Raw genomic sequence first — 15840 nt, 5'->3', positions numbered from 1 at the left:
CTCAGAATTCCTAGCATATTCGGCAAAACACAGTAAAGAGCATATTTATAGGTACTTGAGTAGAAAGATTGGCATCACTGGTCCAGATATGCTGCACCCATCAGCACTGCTTCTGAAAAATGTGGTCTAAAAAGCCCAAAGGATCACAGCTCCTCTATCGCTCATGTATCTTCTATAATGGATTTTCTAGGCCTTCGCTTCACACTGGCCATAGAATGCCTTTAAAATGCACCACCAGCTTTAAGGGTAATTTACTTAATAGCAGCAATTGTTTATTCAATATATTTACTCCCCATGCGTATTTAAAATTCTACTCTTGTGACATTCAAGATAAGAAGTTACCAACACAGAGTTAACACAATAAAGAAAGAAGGAATGAATGCTTTTGTTGTTCTCAGAAGTAAGACTCGGACAGTAAAATAGCGCATTACATCTGCTCAAACCCAATGAAGACACCATGTTGGAGAGATGGCACAGAAGCATTGTGCTCATAGCCAAATCCTACTCGTGAGAACTAAAAGTTCAGCCTGATTTTTCAATCTGAGGTGGTATTTGCAGCACTAGTAAGCAAGTTTGTTGGTAAACTGCATTTCTCAAGGGACTCAGGAGTTCATTAAAAATAAGAAACTTCACCCCACATGCTGCCTTACTTTCTCTGGTTTCCAACGCCTACCCACGGGAGCCACACTGCTGTGCTTCAGATCCAATTAAACACTTCTGATTCTCACTCTTAATAACCACTGCAGTACAGCAATACATCACAGAATATTTAAAGAGCAATTTAAGAGACAAGCTCAGTAGGACAAGTTAGAACTAACATCTCTAACATCAGCAGCACTGAACTCAGTTATTAAAACCTCCCATTAGCAGGAATCATTACACATCCGCTGGGCATGATCTGCGTCACTGCAAGTGTTCTGAAGCTTCAAACAGGTAACTTCTAAGCTGGAGAACTGACTGAACCACAATAAGCTGAACATAAAACAGAACTAAAAAAAATAAAAATCTCCACACTCTGACAGGTATAAACCTTAAGATTCAAGATATAAAGTTAGCTATGCTGTCCATCAAGAACAAAATTCCCTCAAAATTCCCTATATATATGCCACAGAAACGCTGCATTTGTGCCCACGTGCTTCAGGGCCAAATATTACTCATGACCAATCTCTGAAGATGACTCATGAACATTTATTTTAAAATAATTGGCTCATGAAATCAGATCCTCAAAAGAATAACAAGATGGGATGACAAAAGTAAATGCTTTAAGATCAAGAAACACTGGCTGTGTGGAATGACAGCATCTGAGTATATAAGAAAATGAATTAATTCATCATCACAGTTCCAAAGATGTTAAAACCATTATTCCTATTATTCAAAAATTGAGAAACACTCTGATTATGGTGAAAAGCCCAGGTGAGAACCCAGCTCTCCACAGTAACATTCAGCTGCCTCAGCGACACGACTTCACATCTTCTCTAGCAGTCCTCTGCATCCTTCACTGCATATTTATTGATTCCCAAAGCAAGTAATATAGACTTTGTTCAGGAAACTGTCCTCCATCCACAGGGTACCATTCATCAACCAAGGAAAATAATTTCAAAGGAAAAAAAAAAACCTGCACACGGTCAGATAATTAAAAAATTAATCATAATATGTATGCACCAACACAATAAACAAACTGACGTGGTAAATCAGCCACAGATAATTCTGACATTTCACAGCTTCTGATAGCTTAATCTTTCTCTTTGATACACAGTGGCTGTCTGCCTAGGCTTTACAAAAGAAAGAAAACCTTTGTGTTGCTCCTGACATCCATCATCAATCCACAAAACGATGAGCAGGACTGATACCAACTACCCACATTTAACTAACAGCTATTAAAGTTGTCATCTCTGGTTTGGATCACTTGCTACAGAAGATGAAGATACTATGACCATATCTGATAGCTGCGTACAAAACAAAGGGAATCTGGGACTTCAGAACAACAGATCCAACCTCAGGGTCTGGCAGGAACTCCTGTTACAAAAGCAGCAGGCTTTTATATCCTGAAAACCGAAAAGTTTTCAGTGTTCTGTCCTGAAGATCACAAATGTAATGCCTACAAGGATCTTAAAAATAATAGCTACTCCAAAACACCAAGTTTAAATTATCTTACGTAAATTTCATCATTTGCTGACTGATGAAAATATTAAATTTCCATTTCAGTACAAGTCTCACTCATTGCCTTGACAAAGTATCTCAAGTGAAGTAGCAAAATGCCTAACACTGCACAGCAATAATTTCCATCTTGTGTACGTATATCAAAAAGCTGTTTCTAATTTAGTTCAGCTATCATTACCATTGCATCTTTATGACAATGAAAATGGGCAATTTGTAGGAAAGCAACACTGAAAGAGTATGAAAGCCTACAGAAAGAGTAGGCATTATTTCTCTCAAAGCAAGGCAGCTGAACAAGCCAAACAGAACAGATAAAGTCCTTCTTTGCTTAAGGGTGCTGAACGGTAAGCTGGCTGAGGGAGGACAACTTTAAATATGGACCCAGTGATTCACAGGGACTACTGGAACTGCTACCGCAATTCACCCAATGAAACTCCAGTTCCACACAGACCCTTCACATAACACTTCAAATACAAATTTGACTGTTTAAATCATTTAAACTGTTTCAAAAGTTCCAAAGTTCTTTCACTTCATGCCCTTGCTTCAGTGTTGGTCTACTCTGGTCACAAAGCATATTCCTTACTGAGGCTGTTGCTAGAACAAGTGACAGGTACCCGCAAACTGCAGCCCTTCTTAGCGACTTAATCCTCTGTGTACTTTTAAGAACACCATACTTCATGGAACAAGATTCTGAACATCCACTCTATAAAGTGAATACAGTTCTTTCCACAACAATACATTTTCTTAATTAACAAGAAATTCAACTTTATCACTTGCGTGCAGCGACTGAAAACACAGCTTCCTCGTATATTCCCACAATACTTTGGAACAGGGGAGGAAGAAGTCTGTTTACTACCGAGCTTAGGAAATACTTTACAGGATCAAATCAAATCAAGTGAAAGGAAAGAGTAAGGAGTAGTATTACTTCTTATGAGAATCCTAACATAAAATACCCCTTCACAAGGGTGCTGTTTTCTCACAGATCATCACTTTGTTTCTCAAGGTGAGAAATCTTTCCACCTACACTTCTTATTCATGATCCCCACTCAAGAAGATTGATCTCCCATGTCGTAGCCTTGATTATCACCCTTATCAACAAGATCTGGCTTATGCAGCAGAATCTTCTTACATATCAGAATTCAGACCTACTTGTATCCCCTGTAAGCTAAGCTATCCAATATGTAATCAGCACTCCTTTTACCAATAACAGAAAGCCATCTCATACCAACTGTATCCTGTACTGCATTAGAAGAGAGGTGGCAGCAAGGAGAGGGAAGTGATTGTCCCCCTCTGCTCTCCCCTTGTGAACTCCCACATGCAGTGCTGCATCTAGGCATGGAGTCCTCACACAAGAAAGACGTGGGGATGTTGGAGTAGGGCCAGAGGAAAGCCATGAAGATGATCACAGGGCTGGAGCACTTTTCTTACAAGAAAAGGCTGAGAGCTGAAAGTGCTTAACTTAGAGGGAAAAAAATCTTGAGGGAGAACTTAAGTAGCCTTCCAGTAAAAAGTGTCCACTGGAAAGATGGGGAATAAACCTACCAGGGTATGCAGTGATCGAACAAGGGGGAATGTTTTTAAACTAAAATAAAACAAATTTAGAGTATATATTAGGAAAAAATTTTCACTACGAAAGTTGCGAGGCACTGGTACTGGCTGCCCAGAGAAGCTGTAGATGCTGTATCCCTAGAGGCGTTCAAGACCAGGTAGGATGGGGCCCTGCGTAGCCTAAGCTGGTAGATGGCAGTCTTTCCCGTGGTATGGGGGGCTGGAACTGGGTGGGCTTTGAGGTCCCATCTAACCCAAGCCATTCTGTGATTCTATGATTCCAAGACCTCACACTGCTGATAGTTGGCTACCAAATGTTGTCTCCATCACATTATCCTATCTGGAAGCCACGTCTGGGGAATTAATCCCTGCCTTAGTACTTAAGGACACAGTTTAGTGAGCAATATTGATGGCAGGTGGACAGTTGGACTAGATGATCTTAGAAGTCTTTTCCAACCTAATGATTCTATGACTCCACAGATCATGAGTGAATGCCAGATGTTTTTCCTCACCTCACAAAAGCAAATGCTTTTATTTTGGAAGACTGTCTCTACTCCAGCCACATCTATGTTTCTCACCCGTACCTATGAAGGTACATGTACACATTTACCCTAGGTAATAATTATCTGCTTCTGCAGATTTCTGGTAATTCTGCCTTGTGTTGGAATATTATATGGATTTATCCTCAGAAAGACACTCTGTCTCCTCTCGCACATTAGTTTTATCCCCTATTTTAGCCAAAGTAAAATGGCTTCTCTCCACACTTTTGCATTCCTAGCACTTCCTGCCTGCCTTCAACCGTTATGATTTTTGATGCCATTCCACCAGTTCAGATCCAAAGGCTTTCACCTAGATGTACAGACAGATTTCTGTTGTCCACAGAGAGCAACCAAATCTGCTAAATGAGGCTCCATCAACCTGAGAACCTAGTGTCCCACCACCAACCTGAGAGTTCTGTGATCAAACAGAGTTAACTGAGCTCCTTCCTGCTGGAGTCTTGTCATGGCCAGGACCTTCGACAAGTCTCTTGAATATAAGTGAATCCACTGTACTTTCCATTTGTATTACATTCTGACCAGGCTAAAGAAAGCTAATTTTGGTGGCTTTGCTTCTGTTTGTTTGTTTTTGTTAATAAAGCCATCTGCGTACATTTCACTTCCTTAAAAAGTAAAAATAATAATTAAGCATGTATAAAGATACAATTTTCCAATACACTCATTACACAAATAATTTCAGGGCTGGAACATCCCAATTTTATTTTGAAATCTTAAAACTACTTCTGTTTGAAAATTCACAAAAATAGGATTTCTCAATTACAATTAATTTTTGTTACTTCATGTAACATTTATGAGACAGATTGCATCTCTTCAAAGAAGCTCCTAATGTTAAGAGAATGCTGAGTATTCCCTCAGAAGCTTGCATGTGTTCATAAAAGACACTATCAGAGCAAAGATGCTGGTTGCCCAAGGACGGGTGCTGACAATTTTTTTTGTCTATCCTATTACATTCTAGCTTGACAAGCAATTACTTGGTACTTTATGTTCAATTATATTGTGAAATGTTTATAGATTGTAATGGGTATCTTATCTGTTCAGACTATCTCTAATTTGATGAATTCCTCTGGGAACTGTTTAAAGCAAAGCAATGTCCTTAATGATTACTATGGCTCAGAAACTGTATCGTAAAACCTGACTTCTCCACTGTTCAGATGCTCAATAGATCCTGTAGCTACACTTGTGCATGCAAGGCCTTCAGAATTACATACTGACTTGTGACTTTCCTTATTCATGTGCTCATATGCCAACAGTTTATACTTATCTCACCTCGTCACTACATCTACAGAGAAGGCTATGAAAGATTTTTTGCAGGTCATGGAGCCTATTTAAGCTTCATCAACAATCTGATTTAGAATTACTAATTTTTAAAACTGTTAAGAAAAAGGTCGATAAAGAGCATAAAAATGTATTTTAGCTCATGTAAAGCTTGCATTAAGAAATTAAAAGCGCTCAAGCAACCAGCCTGAACCCACAGAAAACCATACAACAAGGTATAATCAAGGAGTCCACACGAAACCTCAGCACCTTTTGTCCTCTCTGAAAATAAGCACTGAGAATAGCCAGGCAATAATAGACATAAAGAAAGTCAACATCCACATCATAACACCACATGATGTTATGATGTGGAATATCAATAATACAACAAAAATCATAAAACCGTAACAGCAGAGGATCCAATCCCCAATAGGTCCCTTCTCACAGAAGCATCAATTCTGCCTCTCTCTGTAGTGCCTTTGTTGTTGTTGTTGCTGTTACAACAGTTTGAGGACAGAGGAAGGGCATGGTTTGTAGATAGAATTCACAACTTTTATTATATTAACTAGCAGGGTTTTAAAAATCAGGCAAGCTTTCAGAAATACAAGTCCTTCTAGCACCATGTATGCCCAAAAGCTTGTTTTACTTCTCCAATTACACTAGCTTGTCTCAACAAAAAGATAACATTTCTGCCTCTAAACCTTGTACTGTCTTCTCTGTGCAGATGGGAAAGCAGGAGAGATCTGCAGTACCACTGCAGTTTAGCGTGTGTCTTGTACTACTTAGGAGCCTGTAGCCAAAAGGCATTGTTATGGCATCTCTCTACCTCAAGGTTTCTTAAGCGTTCACAAGTTACAACTCTTCCAGAAGACAATGATCGATGCTTGTGATGCCAAGACTTCTTTTTTTAATCATAAAAGAAATCACACTTAAAGTTCAAATGCCAGTTACAATTAAAACATGTATCTGTAGCTTTTACCAGTAACACTAAAAAACAACAAACACTGCTGAATAGGTTTACTTGATTGTTGTTTTTAATTTTAATGGACTCTGGAGAGTCTGCGTTGCCATAATTGCTCAGAACTTTTACACATAACCCCAAAAATGTGGACAGAAAAGAAGAAACATTTCTTTTTAACATAGGAAGGAAGATTTGTAACCTCCTCCTACTCTAAAACAAAACCAAGACATGAACTGTCCAGAGACTTCCATAAAACAATGCACTATGAGAAGCAATAGTTCTTGAATATATATATATATTTATTTTTTTTTTAAAGGACTGGGTTCTTCTGAGAAGCTGCAACTGAAAAGAATTAATTGGACAGCCCAGCTGAGATATATTTACATCTCTTCCCACTTATAAATCCTGTGCTGAAGCAAACAGGGTATTTTTTGCAGCTACATTCATGTACTTGGACAATCCAAAAAAATTAAACAAATGAGCAGTTTACTTTATGATTACAGTTAAAACTGCTATGCATACTCTCTAATGTATTCAGTATGTTGTTTAATTCACTGCATCAGAATTTGCATATTCTTGCGATACTTTTTAAACATTTCAGTCCAGAAACTAGCATACCAAATCTTAATAAAATATATCAAAGATGACATGTTACTTAGCACAATGAAAAATAAACATGCAAAACAATTTTGAAAACACTAATAATTTTAAAAACATCAAGTGCCATAGAAGTTATTAGTATCTTAATACAGTAGAAAACCAAGAATGCCTACATCAACATCATCCAACCGATCTGATTTGCAGGCATCTTGTAATCTTTCACTGGAAGATACGTAGCTGTTTTTAATTGTTAGAATTCTGAGCATTACGTTAATGAGAATCAAGACTATAAAAATTATCCAAGAAGTATCTATCACAATACGCAATATTCTCACTCCCCCTCACAGAACAAATAGAATACACTTATTTTAATCTCTTGCTTGTCCCTAAGAACTACAAAAACATCAGGATGTTAATTAAAATACTACAACAGCCACTTCCTATTTTCCAACACTAATAACCAACCTTGAAGCAATTGTAAAAACACAACCCTGGCTCAGGCTACCAAGCATTTTGGTCACAAAATTGTCTGATGCGATGAATCATGCAAGTCCACCACTGTAATGTGCCTGCCAGTAATTCAGTCCCAGAGATTCTTCATTCTTACTTGTTCTGATATGCTGTAGGCATTGCTTCTACAGACAAAAAAGGAGCTGTGTACCAAAAGGTTTCAGGGAATCTTTTCAACAATCATGAAAACACCACAAAAATACATGAGTAGCATCCACCTTCACAACCCACTTAAAAATAGGCTCATGTTCTTGCCCAAAGCACAGAGCTGCTTTACCTTTTCCAGATTTTCACTCTAAAACTGAAATACACTGTACTGCTCTGCCTGCAGCATACTGCTTATTATTTCCCAAACTGAAAGCTTCTGGCTTCTGCATTTTCACCTCTCCTGCTCATTCATTTAAGCACTTTATGCTTTATAACTGAATGCACAGTGATACTACAGCAGGAATGAATGTCAGAAAAGCAATAAACTTTTCTTGTCACACTAGCTTTAAGTGGAGCCATTCCAACATTTTCTTTACTTAAAGAATCTTCCAACAAATAAACTTAGAAGATGTTTTCTAAAGAAAACAAGAAATCCTCTTGTCCATTCCACTATTTACCTTTCACTAGTAACAAACACTGCATTACAGTTTCATTCCTTCCCAAACCAGTAGGATTATCCTCTAAGAGACAGGACAACATTCAGCAAGTCCAGTGAAGAGTGCTGTATAATGCATCATCTTGCAAGTACAAGCTTCCTTCACATCAATGCTCAAAAAATCTGACAGCAGCCCACCACAAAGCTAGTTGCCCTAAAAGCCATTCCCTTCTCCTTCAAGTATGACATATCTGACACCACCATATCGACCTTGTAGCCCCACAAAGAGATGTGAATCGGTAGCCTCTATTCTAGTCCTTCACACATTTACTCCTAAACATGAAGATTTCTAGAAACACAACCTTACTTTATATTATTATTATTAATGACAGGCTTGGCCCAACAGAGTTTAAAAGCCCACAACCAAAAGCTTTCACACAGAACATTTTCATTTGAGACTCCTGTGCCAATCACTGATGGGGTAAAGGGCACATAAGTGGCACAGTGCAATCCACAGGGCATTGATGCTGTGACCCAGACAAAGAATGTTATATCTGACTGCATAGGAACAGCTGAAGTAACCAGAACCAAAGGGCAGTAAGCATGCCAGCATCTTCCTCACTCAACTAGCGCATATTAAGCCCAGCCCCATAGTTCCATGTTCTGCAACAAGACTTCATGATCCTATTAACAGCACTTCTTCTGGTGTTTCCAAGACATATTAAACAAAAGCAGAAAAACAAATGTTCACAGAGCAATTAAAGAATATGGAGAAATTAGAAAGTGGTCAGTGTATCTCACGTTTCAAAAAACAAAACCCAATACGCAAATAAAAGACAGACTGATAATTCTAGATGGCCCAAAGCAGATTGGTGGATGCAAATACCGCTCTCTCCTTTGGGAAAAGTCGCCTCTACATTTTTTGACAAAACATCATACTAATATGTACATTAATTTGTCCTTTACCTGTAACAATCTATATAACATACAAAATACTCCTGTCTATACACACTTGTGTGCAGACCTATACGCTACTGTCACCTGCTGCAAAACAGTCCAGTCTGCAGTTTCATAAAAACTTTGCTCAAACTCCTCTTTCCTCCCTCTGCCTTTTTATTAGTCTTCCAGGACAGACCTTAAACCTTATCTAAAAGCAGTCAGCTATCACAGCTTTCAACATTCGGACATGCATTTGTTGAATTTGCTGGAAACTGGGCAAATTCCAGATCTGTTCTCAAAGAACATCCTGACCTCAAGCCTCATGCTTTTCAATTTACCAAAAAAACTCCAAACACATTTAGATTAGTCCCAAGCCTCCTCCATGCTCTCCCACCAGATTAAAAGCAGAAATACTACAGAAGAATTAATGTTATCATTTCCAAAGCCAGCATCACTCAATCTTCGAATCATAACACACGGTTTGCTTACCTCACTGTTGTGGCCCCTCAAATTGAAGTTGATTCTCTGAGGGGTATTCCGGTCCCTCCTGCAATGGCTGGAAGTAAAAGTGACGCCTACAACTCCTCTGCCATTGCCTGTTGCCAACCAGCCTTCCTCATAGTAACGCCGCCTGCACACGGGCTTCTCCTTCTCACTTTTGGGAACTCTCCCTTTCCAGGAGAGGCAGAGGATGTTGGAGTCGCTGCAAAGAACAGGCCCATGTTCCACTGCTGCATACATGCTTTTTAAATATTTTATTTTTTGACATAGGAAAGTAATGTGTCTAGCGCACAAAATTTAAACCAATTTTTTTTTTGTTTTTTATTGATAAGACTGACCTGGGATAGATCATTGAAAGGGAGGAGGATGGGGTCAGTGTTTATAAATATCCACCAAATGCATAGTGAAAAATTCCTCTATAAAAGATGATGGCAGTTGGCTAAGAAAAAGTAACACTTAAAAAAAAATTCAGGTTCATTTTTTTGTTTTTGAGTCTGTAGAGTGAGGGTGGACTTATCCTTTGGAGAGACAGCTACTTCATAAGAGGCGCTCAAGAAACGGTTAAGTCATCTTTTTGCTCAACTTGATATAATCTTTATACAGCCTGAGATTCCAGTTTAGCGTAATGCAATTCCAGAGACAACGAGTTGCAAATGTGTAGGTTTCAAGTAACTTAAGGCTTTTGAGATTTCCTCCAGTCAGATTTTCTTCAAAAGTTCAGTTGCAGAAATTTAAACACGCGTACATACATATGTATATATATGACATTCATCTTTTCCAAGCTGCCCTCTGGCATATCTTTTCCATCTGATGTATTTCTGCTGCTAAAGCTGAAAGAGATTGCATAAAGGGAAAAAAAGGCACACAAACCGTGCGAAACAACAGACCCAAACTTGTGCAGGCACTGGTGTGCCAGGCCAGATGGAAATCCCTCTTGGTACTGAACTGCTCGTTGGATTCAAACGTTTTTGCAATCCAAAGCCAATCCAATTTTCATTGCAGCACTTTTTTTCCACCAGAGACCCAACAGAGCCTGAACCGTTTATCACGCTATCTTGCCTGCTTTCCCACTTTTTGCTGCCACACACGAATGACAAAGAAACCCCCTCTTCATTTATAGCAGAATCAAAAATGCTCCAAAGCTTTTAGCTTTTAAAGCAGATAAGTTTGCCTCAGGTGAACCATGAAGTTCTCTCTCTTCCAGAACAAGCTTAAATGTCAAGATGTTTTTTCTTTACTTTTCCCTTTTTTCTGCTACAAGGAATCACAGACTTTTCATCCTACCATAAAAAACAAATGCCAGAATTAAAGCACACCAAGTAAGCAATCTTTCAGAATCTTCTAAAATTCAAGGAAGGAAGAAACGTATTCATCTAAAAAAGAAAGAGAAGCAGTATTAAAAATCTGACTTCCTGGTTTCACTATTTCTCTAGGTATTTTCCTTGCTTGTTTTATCGGATCTTTCCTTCTTGATGCTTGTCTACAGCACAGATTCATAGTTCCAGACACAACATTTGCAGCTGTACAAGAAGGAAACATATGAAGTATTCCAATCGTTTTATTTGAGTAACATTTATGAGCTCAATTAATTAGTATTTATACCACACTAAGTGAAAAGAGGAAAAAGGAGAGGGAGAAAGAGTATGCAAGACGATGACCTGGTTAACTCAAGAAGGATGACGAGGATTCTTCAGTTCAATGCCCAGACTTGTCCCATAGTTCCTCTACTTACTTACTTTCAGTCATCGTTGCTCAACATATAGTCACGATTTATTAGTCCATTCAGAAACTACTGAGCCAAAAGCATACTGTGCCAAAGATGATACACATCATGCCCCTGCGGTAACAAAATCACTTTCCTCTGCCCTCAGTATTCTTACGTTTCCTTCACAATTACTGCTTCAGATTGTGGAGGTATTTCTCAGGCTTTTGCTGTGTGGAAGGTGTTTTTTCTTTCTCTTCTTGCAAACTTTTTTCACTCGTGAAGACCATGTAGAAAGCTGAATATTACTGGCAGGTGTTGTTCCATGGGTTACCGATTCCTGTGCTGTAAAGGTGCTCCATCTGGCACTTAAATTAATTTTCATCAATTGCAAAGCTCTCAGGAATATGTGAAAGTCAGTCTATGTGATGACAAAAACATGTGCGCTTTCATGTACGTGCAGTACGTACGCAGCTCGGTGAGTCTGGTACTCAGAGCTGCAACTGCCTTCTCAGCTTAGCTGTGGTAATCCTGTAAGGCGCCTGTCACTCAAAGCCTGAAGTCTCCGTGCTCTTCCAACTCTGCAAGACAAAATGCACACAACACATATAGAGAAAAAAAAGTGAAAAAATAGGAAAGTAAGACACAAAACAATTTAGAAACATAGGAGCTACTGTGATAATAATCAAAACACTATGTTTAAGCATTTATACAGAACTTATATTAAGTAGCCATATTGTATATAGACACGTCATTCAGACACAAAGTACAGGATTTTCTTCTTTACAATCGATATGTATAACGAAAAAAAACCCAAAACATTTCCAATAGGTAAATAAGAACAATAAGAAAAAAAAAAAGCTTTTTTTTGGACTGGAATTGCTGGGACAAATTCCTAAAAAAGACTACACCATTTTGTGGAGTGGAGTTTGAAAAGGGAGACAGAGCAGACACAGAGTTAGATCCCAAGAGACTAATAGAGAACTACCGACTGATTGAGGTTGGCAGGGACACTTTCGATCCATCCAGCCCAACCCCTGCTTAAGCAGGGACATCCAAAGCAGGGTGTCCAGGTGGCTTTTGAAGACCTCCAAGAAGGAAGAGTCTCTAACATCTCTGAGCAACCTGTGTCATGCTTCATCACCTTCACAGTACAGAACTGACTCCTAATGTTCAGGAGGAACCTCCAGTGTTCTAGCAGGTGCCCACTGCCTCTTGTCCTGGCACTGGGAACCACCAAAGAGAGCCTGGATCTGACCTCTTTGTACCTTCCCTTCAGGTATTTATAGGCACAGATGAGATCCTCATGAGACTTCTCCAGACAGAACAGTCCCAGACCTTTCAGCCCTTCCTCATATAAGAGATACAGCACACCGTGAGGTAGCATGCTAAACTTAACAGTCTCAAAAGAATTAAGTTATCAACTCAGTCCTGGTATGTTTGTTTTCAGGAAATCTAAAGTACTGCAAAATTAAAGACCAGACATTTGAATAAATACAGATGGATTTTAAAGATTGCTAAAATCTTACATGGGACTTGACCTGAAAAAGGGGGTAAAAATTAACCAAACTGTTCATATGTAAAGATTGTAAATGGAGTAAAAGAGATGAAACAAAAGGGTGCCCATAATACTTCAAATATACCTGAAGTACATTCCTATGCAGTTACCACTTCTGTACAGTTTCTTGATAAAGAGATCTCATTTAAACTAAGAATTGCATTGGTCACATTTATTAGCGCTGTAAAAATGGGCTTGCGTACACCACGTGTTAACACTGTACTAACCTCACTTTCTGAGTAACTAACCACTTCTTTCAGTCTAGCACAGACATATCTGTTACAGTTTAAAATATGTTATCTATAGACATAGATAACAAGGAAGGCCATAAGGTAGTTTAACAAAGCAGTCAGGAAAATCATCACTGAGGTTTGGTGAGCAACTACTGGAACTTTGCAGCATCGCAACTAAACAAGATATAAAAATTGGGGGTTGGACTCGATGATCTCTTGAGGTCCCTTCCAACCCCTATGATTCTTTGAAAAATAATGGTTGCTACCACTTTTTTCATCATATACCATGACTTTGTACAACTTCTTTATGCAATTCCTGTCATCATTCACTACTTAGAAAATCGACAATTTTGAGAAAAGGACCTTTCTGCATCTTGGACAGTAACTCATTCTCATCTGAGTCTAATTCATCATCAGTTTGAGGATTGGATGCCTACCTGTGTGACCTGGTGTAGGGAACCTGCTTTGGCAGGGAGGGTTAGACTCAATGATCTCTTGAGGTCCCTTCCAACCCCTATGATTCTATGATTAGAGGAACCAAAGGCTTCCCTTCTTAAAAATATTCCAACTACATTAGGAAAGCTGGACAGGCAGAGACAAAAATAGCTAACTACAAAAGGAACAGTAAGTCATTATTCAAATACATCTCTCTCAATAACATCCTGACTACAAGACTACATTTAAATCAGTGAAGGTCAACACCTTCTTTACGTTGTACTTGAATTCAGTAGACAAGATTAAAAAATACCTTTAAGACTGTAGTGTCAGTTATTCAAAAAGATAGGCTGAATTAAGATTACTTACATATTAAGATTTAGTTTTTTCCATTCTACTCTCCTCCATCTCCATCTGCTGAATATTTCCTAAGAAATAACCTAATTGGAAGATTCAGATGCTAGTCTTCTCCAAGAAAATCAGCATCTGATTTAGACACACACCGTTTTACTTTTGCCCTAACAGCAGTCCCATAATCCTGCTCTTCTCTGCAAGTCTAAAGCAAGCTTTTTGCCTTCTTTTTCCCCTCCATTCAACACAAATGAATGGCTAATACCTCTGTTGCAAGGCATGTGTAAGAGCTGAGGATAAAAGGCCTTATATAAGAGCTAGCTGCTACTGGAGTAATCTTAACCAGTAGTCCAAATCCAGGTTGGGCTCTGCACATAAAGAGAATTTAGCCTTTCAGATCACACTTTCAAACTGAAGTTCTAACTGAAGGTTTTTATAATCAAGCTTTATACACCTATTCTTTCAGAGTGGGGAAAATGATCATAATGGAAATTCTGTGGAACGCAGTGGCTGTTTTTACTGGCAAGTTATTACTAGCACTAGTTGGACACCAAATAGCAACAAATTGCAGTAATGTAGTTTTATTCTCATTTAAAAAGCACATTAAAATTTCTTTGTTCTGGAAGATGCTGCTTGAACCCATGCTCAAATACAGTTCAAAGTCCAGTGATGTACAATTAAGCAGAGATACCTAATGATACAAAAAATATGAGACCTGCAACACAGGAGAAAGGATCTACAATTATTTTATTTTGTTTTGCTGTGCTGGTATAGCTCTTGTTGAATGCAAAACCAGCAACAAGTTATGTTCTCACATTACAGAAATGAACTCAAGTATTAATTTAAGGTGGAAAAAAAAAAAAGGGGTTATTAGCAGTGGCTCTCCTATTTGTGTCAATATTTAAGTCAATTTAACTCCTAAGTGTTTCCATTAACTTACATAAAAGTGTAAGTGTTAAGCCAGTTAGACAACCAGAAAAATATTTGCTTGTTCTCATGCATCTTTCATTGAGGTGTCTCTCTTTTGTTGACAGAAGTCACGCACAGCCAAGTGTACCAATACTGCAGCAAGCTCTTCAGCATTTTATGTTTATTTAAAACCCCACTCTTCACAGCTTCAGAGTAGAATATCTGAAGGTGAGAATACAAGGAGACTGGGAGAGAAAGGAAAGCAGAGAAGGAAAAAGGAAAATGCAGAGAAGTACACAATATTCTAAATTATTAATTATCTTCAAAAATAAAAAGACTCACAATAGTCTGTGTTTTTAAGATCCTGACCTCACAAAAATCTTACGGAAAGAACTAAGCAACAGTGCCTTTGAAAAGTCAAGCTACCATACTTCAGGCTTCTTTAGCCTAAGCAATTTTCTTCCTATAAAACTTGCATGAGGTCAAAAGAAACAGCAGTTTTCCCTCCCCCTACCACATACGAAGGGAAAAATGTACACCTGTATCATTGAAGGCCACAAGATACCTGGGGCAAGGGAGGAAGACCTGTTCTGAAGGATCAAACCACAACTGGTTCTGTACAAGCTGATAGCAGATGATCCTGCCAGCTATCAAATATATGGGATTAACCTTCAAGGTTTCTGCTAAACAAAATGCTACACAAATGGCACTTCTCATAATACAGATATTCTATTACAAACTATACAGTGCAGAGCTAGAAGCTAGTCAGGCAGAACACCTTTTTGTTTATGTAGGCCAGCTTGCAACACAACACAAATAAAGTAATCTTATTCAAGTGGAACAAAAATCCTTTATCAAAATTAACTACTCTATTCCTAAAGGATTGAAGTAAGATAACTAGTATGCTGGGGAAAAAAGAGCCAATTCCATATGGAAAAAATATAATTTTGACCTGAGCAACTACTGTTTTTTCTTCTCTTTTGCTCATCCCCTCTAATTATCTTTGCTTCATTCACCTTCCATTGTGCTGCTAATCATCAGG

At 38.5% G+C, this 15840-nt stretch overlaps 1 protein-coding gene across 2 annotated transcripts in view; it reads right to left on the bottom strand.

Moving 5' to 3' along the window:
* Nucleotides 1-15840, bottom strand: part of TULP4 (TUB like protein 4) — a 128012-nt gene that overhangs the window by 90732 nt on the left and 21440 nt on the right. For both annotated transcript variants that reach the window (XM_065732804.1, XM_065732812.1), the window contains exon 2: nucleotides 9599-11893. In XM_065732804.1, coding sequence (XP_065588876.1) covers nucleotides 9599-9850 — 252 coding nt within the window. In that variant the 5' untranslated portion in view covers nucleotides 9851-11893. The remainder of the gene's footprint in view (nucleotides 1-9598; nucleotides 11894-15840) is intronic.

The sequence above is a fragment of the Cyrtonyx montezumae genome, unplaced genomic scaffold (genome assembly GCF_038088225.1).
Source record: "Cyrtonyx montezumae isolate F1298 unplaced genomic scaffold, pur_monq_1.0 scaffold_0, whole genome shotgun sequence".
Lineage (NCBI taxonomy): Eukaryota > Metazoa > Chordata > Aves > Galliformes > Odontophoridae > Cyrtonyx > Cyrtonyx montezumae.
This window is presented reverse-complemented; position numbering and strand designations above follow the sequence as displayed.